The following is a 15,118-nucleotide window of genomic DNA, read 5'->3' on the forward strand; positions in this document are numbered from 1 at the left end:
CAACTATTGAGAGACAAGACAAGAGAGTCCAGAAAATAAATCTGCATTCCCGCCTCTTTTTTCAGTGGGGTCAGTTGCAAGTCATCTCTTCTCTCTTGCCTATTGCGATGCTGCCCACGCCTTTAGTGTGCCTTGCGCTTCTCTTTATGAAAGGGGCCCTAAATAGTCTGACTAGGGTGTCTTCCATTTGCAGGCAAACGCTAACAAGCAAGCACACACACACAAATTCTTTGTTGAGACACTGAAGCCGAGAGGAGGCGATCACAAGACTTGCTGAGCCCCAAACTCCCACTGAGGTCCATATGACGATGATGATGTAGCAGTGCAGCTTCTCATTTTGATCATTATGCAGTGTGTGTGTGTGTCTGTTTGTCTTTCTGAACATCCCTCTGCGAGTCTATGTTTTATGCACACATACAACGCTTCCATTATCAAAGGTGCCAGTGACCTACTTTTAGACGAGTTTTCTGTTTCGCACAGACTTGATCCAGAGGCTTGTTAGTCTGTATGTGTGTGTGTGTGTGTGTGTGTGTGTGTGTGTGTGGCATATTTTCCCTTGTTGCATCTGACCCTGCAGGACCCCACAAGTTGCGAAAGTTTTTGAATTGCTTTCCGATGAATATATTCTTTATAAACAATGGCCCTTTGACGCTGTGCCATCATCAGTAAAACGTGGGTGAAAGATCAGATTAGATTGTGTGTGCTTTATTACTTTCTGTCATTGATATTCTCCTCTCTTTATCTGTCTTGCACCTGTCCTCCCCTCCTCATCTCTCCTCCTTTTATCCTCATCTCCTGCTCTTCCTTCCTCTCTCTTCTCTTTTCATTCCTCTTCTTTCCTCTTTGTAACTTCCACGGCTTGTGCCAATTTCTTCCACCTTCCCCTCAACCGTTGTACTTTCTTTTCGTGTTCCTTTCATCTTCTTCCTCCTCCCTACCTTTCATTCCACACTCTCTGTGTAACATTTTTTCCGTCTGTATTTTTTTTTTTTTACCTTACTCTCTCTCTGTGCTTTTTTTCCCTCTATTTATCCATCTATCCCTCTGTCTTTTCCCACCAGCGTTTGGCCAACTCCAAAGCCCACACGTCACGCTTCATCAGTGCCAACCTTCCCTGCAACAAGTTCAAGAATCGGCTGGTCAACATCATGCCCTACGAGACCACACGTGTCTGTTTGCAGCCAATCAGAGGCCTGGAAGGTTCAGACTACATCAATTCAAGCTTCATTGATGGATACAGGTAGGAAGACGTGTTTGAGCAGCATGTGTGTCACTCTCATGTTTTTTCTCAGAACTGGCATCATTGGTGGCACTGATGAATAATATAAGCTGAATATAAATAGTCTCAACATAATGTTACTGTATTTACAGGCAACAGAAGGCCTACATTGCCACACAGGGCCCTCTGGCAGAGACTACAGAAGACTTCTGGAGAATGCTCTGGGAGAACAACTCTACTATCGTTGTCATGTTGACCAAACTGAGAGAGATGGGACGGGTATGACATGCACAAACACCCATTTGACTTGTGTTTTTTTTTTTACTTTTATTGATGGAAGCATCCAAGCTGTGATAAAAGAAATATAGAATATTTGTGAGTAAATTAACAAAGGGTTAATCTCTCCCTTTGCTCAAACAGGAAAAGTGTCACCAGTACTGGCCGGCGGAGCGCTCTGCCAGGTACCAGTACTTTGTGGTGGATCCCATGGCTGAGTACAACATGCCCCAGTACATCCTCCGAGAGTTCAAGGTCACAGACGCCAGGGTAAGACATACCAGGAGGTGTTTGGTGAAATGGATTCTGACATGGTATTTTATACAGGAATACCAAACACACTACTAAATGCTATGCAACATTTGGAAGCATGAATAGATACATATCTGAGTAACTAGATGTAACCATTCCAACACGGATGCTGTGACATCAACTTGAAATATTTCCAACATGGCTAAAATTAAGTTCATATTAAATTGTTGTCACCAATCTTAAACACGAGCAGTAAATTTTATTATTAGTCCCTCAGATTCAAAGAGTGAGGGCCACTTTATAGATCAGCATTTTATATTGACTTTTAACAGCAATACAGAACCAACAAAGAATACATACATACAGCTTTCCCAGTAGCCTCAAAAGACCAGAATGCAATTCAGTAAAGAATTATGCTGTTTTTTTTTTACGATTGCTTCCAAGAATGTTTCTCAAAAGTCCCTAAAATGGCTTTGAGATTGTAATTTTCTTCTGTAGTCAGATGGGTTTCTACAAGAAACAAGATTTTAGGGTGATACACATTTTAACCAGAGCTCACAACCAAACTCACCTTTCCTGTCCTGCACTATTTATAACCTACTCTACACCACTGTAGTAATGCTTTTATCTCAAGATTTCTTTTTTGGTCCAATTAGGTGGAACAGTTTGAAGCAGCAGCACTGTAGCACAGGGAAAAAGATGCTTCTTCTCTTTGCCAAACAGGCTGACATATCCAGTGATTTCCCAGACAGTGGTAGTTAGTTTGCAGTCACCTTGTTGGTATTATTATACATTATACCCCCCCAACACACACTTCACACACACACACACACACACACACACACACACACACACACACACACACCACACACGTATACACAAACAGACACACCATCCACAGTGTGAAAATCAAACATAAATGCTGTTTAAGCTGCTATGCCATTACCACACACATACTCAAACACACTAAAGCACACACACTTTTTTCCTTTATAAATAACCCTGTGCACACACACACAAATGTGCACACAAGCTCACTTTCTCCCACATCTCCACACTGATTTGCTATTCTCAATACAAATATACGCACATATGCACGCACACACACACACACACTCATCTTTGTCTTTGTTATATATTTTATGTTACACACAAGGACACATACATTCCACACACACACACACGTATATATATATATGTTTTAACCCCTTGTGAAACCTCTATCACATACATATACGTGCTGTGTAGTTCACTGGTCAGCGTTGGTGTCTTTCAGATGAGTCCTTAAAGGTTACCGAATTATCAAAGACTGCAACACAGCAGCAACCAGACAGATGAACCTTATTATCAGAGTTAAGGAAACAAAACACAGAGCGAGGGAGAAATAGAGAATAGTACAGTATATAGTATATGGAAGGGCTGTGTGTTTGAGATTTGAAAGTGGGGGTTAGGTGGGTGTGAATTGTGGTGATGTGATGGATATGTAGCTTTGTATACGTGAATGTGTATGTAGGTTTGTTGATGTAGGTTTCTAGCACCATACTACTGATCTGTGCTTGTGTGTATAAACTAGGATTAACCCCACATACCATAGATGTACATGCATGTTAATGTGTTTGCATTTGTATGACTAAGTGTGTGCGTGTGTGTGTGTGTGTGTGTTCGTGTGTGTGTTGCATGCCTTTGCACAGTAATAGCATAGACTCCACGCCTCAACACTCACATCTAGCGAGCCAGTCACGTATTTAATCACACAATTTGACACGCCGCGTGGGCCCTCAGGTTGTGTGTTAAATTTTCCTCTCTTTTTTTTTTTCCTCCTCTCTTTCTTCAGCGTGCTTGGTTTATTGTGTTGTTGTCTTTGCCCCTCTTTCATTTTTAATCCCCCTGCTGAGGCAAAATGTTTTTGAGATGAAAAACAAAGGCAGCCAAAGAAAGAAAACATGCAATGCGTCATAAAACAGGGAAAGAGACATGAAATGTTGTACAAAGACAGTTGGTATATGGAGCTTAACTTATTAGAATCCAAATCACTATATTTGTCAAGTACAATAAATGTACAAGAATACATCTTGGCTGCAGCGATGCCGAAAGATATCAACAGCTAAGATACGTAGCAACACAGCACATACTGGTACACATGACAACAGGACTTAACATGCAAAGCACGAGGATTCAATAGACAGATTAGGGATATCCTTCAACATATAGTACCTGCATATACTATACATTCAGGATTCAGTCACCATCTGCATTTCCCATGCTAGCAGCGGAAGGGGATGGTTTGCTCACGGCAAAAACCAGAATGGATGAATAAGAATGTAATGCAGCCACCATCCATGATGAATATATACCCTAAGGTGGTTGTTTACATCTACACATTTACACATTTACTATTAACTCCGCTCAACGTGATGAATGTCATTTTTGACACACAGCAACAGATGGAGAAAGCTTTTTCGGAAATCCATTGTAAATTTTACAAGGTCATTTAATTATCGCCATAACCCTTTTTTTTTTTTTTACGGTCACTGCCAAATTAAATGTCTATGTAAGCTTTGTAATGTATTCTGCATGGATCATTCTGATGTGATACTATTTTTAACCTCAATAATATGGTGTGTAAGTGCTGGCTGGACCGGATTATACCATGAAACCAGAGAAAATTAACTATTTTTACCCAGCAGCCTGTGTAGGCAGACAGTGATGATCAGTTGCATAATTAATGTTTAGAATAGAGGAAAATCTGTATTTGCTTGATGGTTACCTGACAAAACAGCTACTTCATAAGACAAATGTAACTGCTGTAGTTCATATTTTTAGCAGGACGCTCTCATAAGAAGCATGTAATGCTACCACATACAATATGTATGCAGTTCTTCTAAAGTGTTTTGGGGCATTTTAAGCCTTTGTTGTGGACAGTGGAGAGGTATAACCCTAACGCTAATGAGGGAGAGAGGGATGCAACAAAGGTCTCCAGCTAGACTTTAAGTTGGGATCAATTCATTGGCTCTGTGTATGAATGTAATTTGTTCATTATTTATCAAGCTCCTCAAACAAGTGCAGAAAATTTGCTCTAGGGCTGACATAATTCTGTTTCACAAATGTTATCAGAAGTGAAAATATGTCTTTTTCAGTACAAGTTCACTTTCTTTCTTAGTACATTGATTCTATAATACGATATAGACAAAACTGCTCTAAACGTAGTTTTACAATCTACACCCTCTAATAGCAGGATGACTAAAAGGACAAAAAAGATCCCAATTTACCTGCCAACTGTGCATTCATCAGATTGTGACTCAAAGTGTGAACAATTGGCAAGAGAATGTGTGAGAATGACACATAATGTCCAAACTGAAGTCTGTTGCACACAGAACTGAGAATCAACTGAGGAAACGAACACCTGGTTGTCTTAATTGCTGGTGGCAGCAAGTGGACAGCCTCTCTCAAGATGCAAACACGCCTCTCCTCGCTCACTTTCTTGGGAATTTCTTACTCTATCTGAGACAATTTGAAGAGAATCTTATTCACAAGGACACAAGTATTTACTGTGCATTCTCAGTCTTGTTAGTCAACTCTCAAAATGAGGCAGATCACTTGTCCTAGTGTGATACCACCTGAAAGTAAAAATGTATTTCAGACGTTTTTGTTTGCATGGGACAGACATGCAATTATCTCGCCGCTTACGACTCTCACCACTAAAACAAGATTATCAGAATCAATATAACATTAAATTGTTAAGATCGACATTTTGTCCAGCAGGCTCGACAGTTTGTCAGGGTTTTTGTTTTCAATTTTCGTCGTCCAATCCCCCCACCTGCTCCGTTAGTCCTCCATTCTTGCTTCTTACCTCCCTTGCTCCACTCATCCATCAGGCTGCTCTATCGATCGCATTGCAGGATTATCCTATTCAACATGGTGTCTGGGAGAAGACGCTTGTCGTGGCAGATACACTATTGATTAGCTTTAACTAGGACTTACTTGTGCCACACACACACACACACACACACACACACACGAAAAAACCAACAGGAGAGAAAATGGAGACAATTGAGTTGAGGGTAGAGGGTGAAGACAGAGAGAAGAGGACAAACTGTCATTTTCATTTATTCATCTTGCTTCTACAGTGTCCCTATTGTGGAAAGAAAAGAAAGACAGAAAGAAAGCATCAGCAGATTCTATTTCATTTCAAAGGGACGATTAGTAAAATTTTTACTGCTTTATATATTATTTATATATGCTCAGAAAGATTCAAGTAGTTCACAGGTTTCATCTGGGTAGGCTTGGGGAGAATGAAACCCAAAACCTTTCTGTGCATTAAAGTCCCAATAAAAAAAAATATCACAAATTGTTCCTTCTTTCTCTTTAGTCTTTTCTATCTATACTTTCCCTCCTCCTCCTTTTTGGCTTGATGTACACTCTCCATCCTGTCTACTCACCTCCTTTTTTCTGTATTTACAGGATGGCCAGTCCAGGACAGTAAGGCAGTTCCAGTTTACTGATTGGCCAGAGCAAGGTGTGCCCAAATCTGGGGAGGGATTCATCGATTTCATTGGCCAGGTGCATAAAACCAAGGAACAGTTTGGACAAGACGGACCAATCTCTGTCCACTGCAGGTAAGGGGTCTCAGTGATATGTTACTGGATCATAAAATGGCAATTTTTTTTAAATTAATACCCTTAATACTCAAAGATGTTAAGCCTCAAACTGCACACCAAAGGCACACTACCCTTCTTGAAGAGATATAAGTCTTTAAGTATCAAGACAAGATTAAATCACCTCTTATGGTGGTTATTGTTTTGCAGTGCAGCAACTCCTGCAGTGTAGCCTTAACAGCATCACCAGATATGATCCCACATCTCCTTTTTGCCAGCGCAGTACTCTACCCCTGCACCTCCACAGGCCCTCCATCTCCTCCATAATTGATAAGGCTGAGATGCGGCTTGGCATTTGCAAAGAGGAAACACATGAAATGATACAGCCATTCTTTTTGGTTTTTATTATCCATCCATGATGCATTTTTATTACCTCGGGTGTAGCTTCCAAGGTAACCTTCATCATTAACTTGACATGCTGGACTCCAGTATTTGGTGGTGGTCACTGCCAAGAATTCAGATTATTCTGATTTTAGTCCTTGAACGGGATCCATCTAAATGAGTTGTTAGCTTTTTTAGCTGGACAATGGTCATCTTTCATGGCTCTGCTTCTAATGAGTCTTAGATTAAAGAAAAAAGAATTATCTGTAACAGAGACACTTTCCTGCATCATACACGTTTTTTTTTTTTTTTTGGTTTGACTGACGTTCAGAAAAAGCTCTAAGGATACAACTGTTCCTTAGAAGGTGACAACATTAACAAACACAGGTGCTAACACACTGAATAATTTCCTTGCTGTCTCATAAACATGTTTTACTTTTGGAAAAGCGTAGGTGTCCTTTTTTTCCCCCACATTTCTATCGCAAAGGCGCCATGACATCATCAAACATAACATCATCTCCCCTGTATTAAAAAGCAATGATGTCACCACCCATCAAATGGCCCTCTGGGAGTTGTAAGATGTGTCACAGAAGCTCCAATAAGACTGAGTTATTTCTCCTTGCTATGAGGCCGTTATGAGAGGGGGGGGGGGGGGGCGGGAGAGCTGTCTTAAAGCGAAAGGATCCGTTATTGCAGAAGGAATTGCGGGACGGTAGTCATGGGTGAAAAGGCCAACAGCCTACTAAAGCTGTACTGCAAGTGTCACATGACCATGTTCTATTTAGCAACAAATGCACAGTTAAGGCATCCTTGACACACCACAGTGAACTTGCTTTGATTTTTGGAGCATCATAAGAGGATTAACACAAAACTACTGTAGCCTACAGTGTAGTGAATCATTTGAATTTGAGCTTTTAATCAGTTACCAAAGTCACCTGCAGTCCTTTTAAACAGCTTGAGTTAATTTTGCACTTTGTATTAAGTGTGTTTTTTAAGAGTAGGTTTCACTTTGTCCAAAGGTGGATCTGATTTGGAAAGTTTCTTAAATAGTGATGTGGTGGGGGAAAAAAAGAAGGTTTGGTCGGTTTCTTTGTCTGTCACTGCTATAGCCACCTCCTCTTCCTCCCTTCTTCCTCCTTCAGGCTTTGTCATCTCCGAGTGGAGAGCTTATGCCTTCCTTTTCTCTTACTCTCTCGTCTTCTGTCACCAGCCTTCCCCATCTGTCATCCCTATGTCTATTTCCTAATCCTCTCTCCCTCTCTCTCCCTTTTTCCTTTCCATCCATCCATTCTCCTGGCCCTCCTTTCTTCCACTCCCACCCTCTTCTTCTTCCTCCTCTCCCCTCCTCAGCCACTATCTAATAGACCCACATGCTTTTTGTCATTAATTGCCTGATTACTTCCTGTGAATGGGGACACCAAATCCTCTCAGTCTGCAGCGGCTCGGCAAGCCTTCAGATTTGGAGAGTCGATCTTCCTGGAGAGAGAGGAAGAGAGAGAGAGAGAGAGTTTAAGAGTCCATGTGACAAGCTGTGACCGGCTCCTAGGAAGAGGCTTTGGGTGGGCTGAGAGATACAGCAGGCATGGGGGGTTGGTAGTGGGTGGTTGGATGGTGTGTGTGTGTCTTTCAAGAATGTGTCCGATATCATTCAGTTTCTTTTCAAATGATCAAATGATATAAGTACTCTTTTGTCCTAAGTTCAGCTTTGTTCTCCAACACACACACACACACACACACACACACACACACACACACACACTCTTAGGCATACACACAAACTCAAAGTGTCTGCTAGCATCTATCGCTTTCACTCTTCATTTAACAAAATAGCATCGGAGGCTGGAAGAAGCCCAAATAAATCTGTTGTCATATCAATTATTGTTCCATTGGTGAAGTGGAAGTCATTTCACAGCAAAGCAGCTTAGAGAGGCAGCTCTCAAGTATTTCAGGATCAGAGTTAAGACTCAGACTGTATTTCTGGAGAGCAGCAGCAGGCAGTTCTTCGACGCATGGGAGGGGCTTAATGAGCCAAAATGTTTGCTGGGTTGTTTGTGTGCATGATTTTCGAGTGCGTCTGTTTGCCCTTGAGGGCTCATTTTGTGTTTGACGAGAATGTGGGCTCACATCAAAGTGGATTCCCTGGCGTTCTCACATGCGTCCTTGCCATCGTCCCCGTTGCGTTACCCTGCCGCAGGATTTCTGGCCATCGAAGTTTTCATACGGTTACCTCTTTCTGGTGGTCAGAGCTACCAATGTGCAGAGTTGCCCAATTCAGCTTTAACAACAAAATCCTGTATGCATTTTAGAGGTGACAAAATTTAGAGTTAGGGTTGAAATAAGGTTGAAAATATCCAGGAATTCATCTTGGTTTAACTGATGTAGAGGACAATGCAAGACACAGGAGAAAGACCCAAATTTACTTCATACAAGCAAAGAAGTATATACAAGTTTCTGGTTACATGTGTTATTTCCTTATTAATTCACTTTGTGGTTATTATGTGTTTCCAGCGCTGGCGTGGGCAGGACCGGTGTCTTCATCACCCTCAGCATCGTCCTGGAGAGAATGCGCTACGAAGGCGTGGTTGATATCTTCCAGACAGTGAAGATGCTCCGGACACAGAGGCCAGCCATGGTCCAGACTGAGGTCAGAGGTCACGTGTACACACACACACACACACACACACACACACACTAACATACACTGCTTCTACTTTTGCTCAACACATTTTTGTTGTTTTCATTTTGTTATTGTCATTTAGTTTAATGATTGTAAGGTTGGTTGCAACAGGCCATAAACACATTAAAAGATCAGCAGGAAGTTAATAAAAAATGTTTTCAATTCTAAATCAAGTGAATGCTGAGATTTTGTTACTGATATGTTTTTTCCTGTGTATGTGTGTGTGTTTCTCCCCTACAGGACGAGTACCAATTCTGCTATCACGCAGCTCTGGAGTACTTAGGAAGCTTTGATCACTATGCAACGTAAAAAGCCATCTCTTCCCCCCAGAATCCTGTAACCCCCCTCAACAGTCCCCTGAGCCATAGAAACTTGTGAAATTTGAAACGACGACAGCAGACAACACCACCGGTAATTCAGACACACCAAACGGGATCCTATTGTAGATTTTTAGAAGACGACGCCCACACCAACCAGTTTAGAGTAATTCCAATTCGACTAAGAGACCCTTTCATGCGGAAGTGAGGAATATTGCCCATCATCATGAAAAGAAAGTCCTCATCAGGAGAGGAACCAGAAGCTGTGGCTCAAGCTGTGGGGCGGGTATTGATCAAAGTGTCAGACTGCTTACCTTACCTCAAGTGTTTCAATGTGGAGGACATTGTAAACATTCGTGGACATTTCTCTTCTCAAAAATATCTTCGTGATACAACGGTAACAAGCAACAGATAATGAAGGAGAAGGCAACAGCAAAAATCAATGAGAGGCAGATGGATGTAGCCAAGACGGGGTGACTTTCTCTTGTTCTTTTGATATGCCTGGGTGTAAAGGGGGTTCAAGTATTTTATCGACACGTTTTGTGAGTGATATCCAGAGAAATGACCAAATCGTGGTTGCCTGTGTGAACACAAATGGTTTTCCCCAAACTCTGGTCACCCAAACAAGACGAGACAATAAATCAAAACAGGAGAAAAGAAACCTGGTCGTAAATAAACCTTAGGTTTTTAAAATGTCCTGCTAAAAATATTCATAATTTGCCTGGAAAAACACTTATCTATTACAGTGAAATACTCATCACACAACTGCCTGTTCTCAAAGGCTTAGAGCTTAGACAAGGGACCACAGTCACTAGATATCAGGAAGAAAGCAAGAACACATTTCTTCAGATCAGCTAGTTTCTTGAATTTGAAACTTGTGCAAAATTGATATCCAAAGCCAGCTGACCGCAGTGTATTTTCAATAAGTGCCCCAGGAGGCTCTTGTCTCAGTCACCAGAGAAATCGGGGAAAACCCTTATCTGTTGCAAGAAGCTGCGGCTGGGTCGTCTTGTGGATGGTCAAGATGGGAGAAATGGCAACCATGTCCCATGATTTTTAACAATCACTTCTCTCTTTGGAGCCATTGCATCATGTGGCGGTGATAGCATCCACCATTTTTAACAAGAGATAAATCTGGTGGGCAAGAAGCTTTGGAACAAAACGGAACAACCAAACAAGGATTGCCGCAAAGTGCAGCTTTCTTTGTGTACAGTGACCAACACTCATCATCATTGTTTAAAACTTTTTTGTCTTATGAGGAATTATCTTTTTTTCTTTTTTTTTTTTCTTTTCTTTTCTGTCAAAACCAAACATGCTGCTTATCTCGTGTATGCTGTACATGTGACTCTTGAGCGAGAGGAAACTGACTAACAAAAGATGCCAGCTCTGCTAACTGCTCACGCCCAGGCGGGCATGACTGAAAGCGCATCCACACGATATCATCATCCACCAGACTTTTTCACCTTTCCTTTTTTTTCCAGCCTCCTCTATTATCATTTATTTCATTATAGAAGACACTCTGGAGTGGCAAAGGCCTGTTGCAATTACAAAACTGTATGTTCATGTGGTTGAAAAATTGGCCTTTAGGTCCACTATATGTGTGTTTGGTACCAGGTGGATAAACAAAGTAGATGCTTTGGTTTGCATCCTCCATATGTCTAGATGATGTCTGGGTGGGTGACTAAACCAGATCAGGCAGCCATGTTCGATCTCGATGCCATGATGTGAAAAGGAAATTCTTCGGTACAAGTTACTTGCACAGCCCTAAGAAAAGAGGAGAAAAAAAAAAACTTGAAATAAATACCCCGAAACAACTGCAGGTTGGATTTGACGCACTAATGTATATGTGTCTGATAAAAATCAAGCTTTTGAAATCACCAGATTTTCATTTTGTGATCAGCGCTTTGGTATACATGGGTGTATGGATTCTGTGAAGGTTTCCGATGGGTGTGCACAAAATCCAGAGCGATGGACAGAACTGTGTGTAATCTTTTCTTATTTCCAAAAAAGCCTTATTGTTATTGTAACATTATGAAAACATTAATGTTGTATTATGACGACTTATTTTGCATTACATAGTTGACTTTTTATTTTCATTTTGGTTTAGTTTTTTAACAGAGATGTATCACATTTTTTTAAAATTAGCAGGAAAAGAGAAATGCTTATTTGTTCATATTACGTTAAAAGACATTCTATTTTTTCACTGTAGAAATGTTAAGTATAACATGTCTGTGTGTACGTGTGCATATATGTATGTATGTATATATACATGTATATACTGCACACTCACACATTCATATATATTTAAATGCAGAATATAAAGATATATCCAAACTTAGTATGAATTACATTTTTCTCCTCATCATCTTTTTTTTTTCATACCAGTCAGTGCTCATGTTTGAAGATATGATGGGTTTCTATTGTTTTTTTTTTTTGTTTGTGTTTATTTTTGTAATCTTAGAAACTTGTGTGTTTCTTGAGATAAGCTGAGGTGATGGCAGAGCTACAGTATGCCTGAAATCCCTCGCCTCCTCTCACCAATGTTTAACTTCTACCCCTGGGTAGACCCTGTGCCGACGAGGAGATGCCATTTTTAAATCTTGTTGAGATTCTTTATTATCATTAACTTGTAGGCATTAGTACTTGTTTTGTTTTTTTGCAGCAGCAACTATTGATAAACTGGTCTACAGAATATCTAATCAATCAAAAATTTCATAATTGACTTTTTTTTGTTATCTATATCAGCGCAACTTGACATACAATACCTTGTATGATCATGTACAGACTATGACCCTCGCAGTTTTTTTTAGAAATCCTCTTAGTTCTTTCTCTTTTTTTAACTTTCATTATTTTCCAACATAATGTGGTAATTCATTTTGTTAGATATCCACTATGATCTACCTGTAAATAAACAAATATATAGATTATATGTATTTGTATCATTTGACCCTCAAGATCTCATACTTTAAGTGGGGACAGAATTACAAAGATCAAGATTCTGCTCATATCCAACTTCCTGGTGTTTGTAAAGCCTGTTTTCTCTCCCTCTGAAACGTTCTTTCTTCAGCCCTGCTCCCTGGTCTTTAATTACCACTCGCTTTTTTTTCTGCCTTTAATTTCCCTTGCTAGCAGTTAAACTGGGAAACGTGCCAGCTTCTGTTCTCACACCTACAGCCTCAGTGAGGGCATGAAATCAGCATCAGTGATCTGCTGGTCTAATGGAGCTGAGGCTGGGACGTTAGTCCACTCTGCTAACTAACCATTAGAGTTGGTAATCAACTCAATCAAACAAATCAAGAGCCTGTTACATTCTTATTCTCAGAGTGTACTAAGCATTTCCTGCCCTGGTATTAACACGGGTCCACTATAGATAAGATGGACTTTAGATTAAAGCAACTAGAGTGGTTTAAAAATGAATTCTATTTATATAATTAGACCTCCAAAGTTTCATATTCCTATTACAAAGGTGTCGATTTTTAATCTCTCCACTACTGTGAGAAACTATAACACCCAGAGGTGGTCTTCATTCCTTAATAGTTTCCCACAAACCTCCAGGAGGTCCCCAGCTGTCCAACTGCCTAATATGTCAGTGTGAACCATAAATACATTGTTGGCTGATTGACAAACAGCTAAAAAGGCCATACATAGTTGAGTTGCAACATGACATGTTTTTTTTTTCTCCCTAATGCATTTTAAGCCTTGTATAGAACCATATTATGTGTTTTTGTTCCAACATTGTTTTGTTATGGGATGCAGAAAGAAATCAGGACTCAATGAAACAGAGCAGAGCAATGCAAACAAGGGAAGACCAAGACAACCAAAAACTTGCTGCAAATTCACATTTCCAGCACGTCATTTCTAAAGAGTGGGAACCTTGAGATGTTTTACAATGAACTAAAATCTTGGACTGAGGACTTTTGGAACTCAAAAAAAAAAAAAAAAGACTGGCAAAAGGGCCCATGCCAAAACTGAAACTGTGGAAGTCTTTGGAAGCTTGTGCAATGTGTTACTCTTTTGACTTCATGTAAAGATGCTAGACTTTTGAAAACAACCGCCAAAATTACTGGAATATGTCACAGAATATTTGGGGGTGGGGGCGGGGGGGCTAACAAAAAAACGAACACTAACAAAAAATTACATCAAAAGAATAGAACATATACAGAACATACCAACAACATGAAAAAGAACCCAAACTCAGCAAAATAGTTTTTCCTTTGTATGAGGGCCAAGTGCTATCACTTTCAAACTGTTACTTCGAACTCAAACAATAATTGGTTTAAAGCCACTGTGTATGTAGATATGTTGACTTTGTATTAAAGAAATGTTGTCTGAAAACCATTTTGTCTGTGACTTTTTTTTTTTGATGGTGTGATTTCTCCAGATTTTCACAGGCACTAATCTTTCCTCATGTCTCATTGTTTGCCTTCCTACATCTCAATCTGTGTGTAATACTCAAACAGCTGATGAGAATTCTTTAACTGTGATACCTCCAATGCACCAGCACTTTGTACATCAGTCATTACACTGCAACCCGTACTGAAAAATCAGTGCTACACGAGCTTGCAGGACAACTAATGAAGACACAGATGGTGCACTCCTTTTGTTGGTAGATGGCTTGATTAGCTTCCTCCTATATTTATCCAACAGCCTCTCCACACACATATCCTGATGTGCCCTTAAGCCCCCCCCCCCCCCTCTCCCCAAGCTTGATAAATGCCATCCAGACAGGCTGATATTGGTGTAGAGGTAAACCTTCACCTGTTGGTATTTGCTCTCTCATCTGTCCTCAAGGGAGTCTTCAGATATCTGATAATCTCAAAGTAACATGGTCGCAAATTAATTGAAAATGTTGGTGCTAAATCTTACTGTATTTGCCTATTTGGCTTCAATCATAAAGATTCTGACTAAAGAATCTAGTGGCTGTGGTCAACTATCCCAATATTTCAAGCGTCTCAAGACTTCACTTTCCATGACCGATTGATTCACATGTAGATCAGCTGCAGATGATGAGCAAATGAGCTCCTTGTCACCTGAAGGCAATCTGTGACAACATTCTGCTAAGTTTCAAGAGGACTGTCATTTATGAAAGGGTAATATACGCAGAATGACACCCCGTTTCAAGGATGATGTCTCTAATTGTCTGCGCAGAGAGCTGTGTTTCAGTCCATTCTTTTCTAATAGTGGCGAGCCAACAGACCGAGTGTGAGGGTAGACGAGGAAGTGAATTAGGGCGGTGATTATGCAGTGATTCAGACAGCAGCTCATTAGGACCCAGCTAAGCAAGCAATCAACGAATCGATGTGACAGTGGACCCAAAAGCCACAGAAATTTGTAATAAATGGCAAAGCGATAAATTGGATTATCCACAGCCCCGTGGCCAAGCTCTTTCTGTTGCAAATGA

The 15,118-nt window shown here is 40.4% G+C and overlaps 1 protein-coding gene across 9 annotated transcripts in view; it reads left to right on the forward strand.

Annotated features, from left to right (window-relative positions):
• The window catches only part of ptprsa (protein tyrosine phosphatase receptor type Sa), a 256,970-nt gene extending 242,918 nt beyond the window's left edge, over window positions 1-14,052 (forward strand). For all 9 annotated transcript variants that reach the window (XM_044362157.1, XM_044362156.1, XM_044362162.1 and 6 more), the window contains 6 exons: window positions 1,062-1,240; window positions 1,372-1,498; window positions 1,640-1,765; window positions 6,209-6,363; window positions 9,232-9,367; window positions 9,641-14,052. In XM_044362157.1, coding sequence (XP_044218092.1) covers window positions 1,062-1,240; window positions 1,372-1,498; window positions 1,640-1,765; window positions 6,209-6,363; window positions 9,232-9,367; window positions 9,641-9,709 — 792 coding nt within the window. In that variant the 3' untranslated portion in view covers window positions 9,710-14,052. The remainder of the gene's footprint in view (window positions 1-1,061; window positions 1,241-1,371; window positions 1,499-1,639; window positions 1,766-6,208; window positions 6,364-9,231; window positions 9,368-9,640) is intronic.
• The last annotated feature ends 1,066 nt before the right edge of the window (window positions 14,053-15,118 follow it).

Source organism: Thunnus albacares, chromosome 9 (genome assembly GCF_914725855.1).
Source record: "Thunnus albacares chromosome 9, fThuAlb1.1, whole genome shotgun sequence".
In the NCBI taxonomy this organism is placed as follows: domain Eukaryota; kingdom Metazoa; phylum Chordata; class Actinopteri; order Scombriformes; family Scombridae; genus Thunnus; species Thunnus albacares.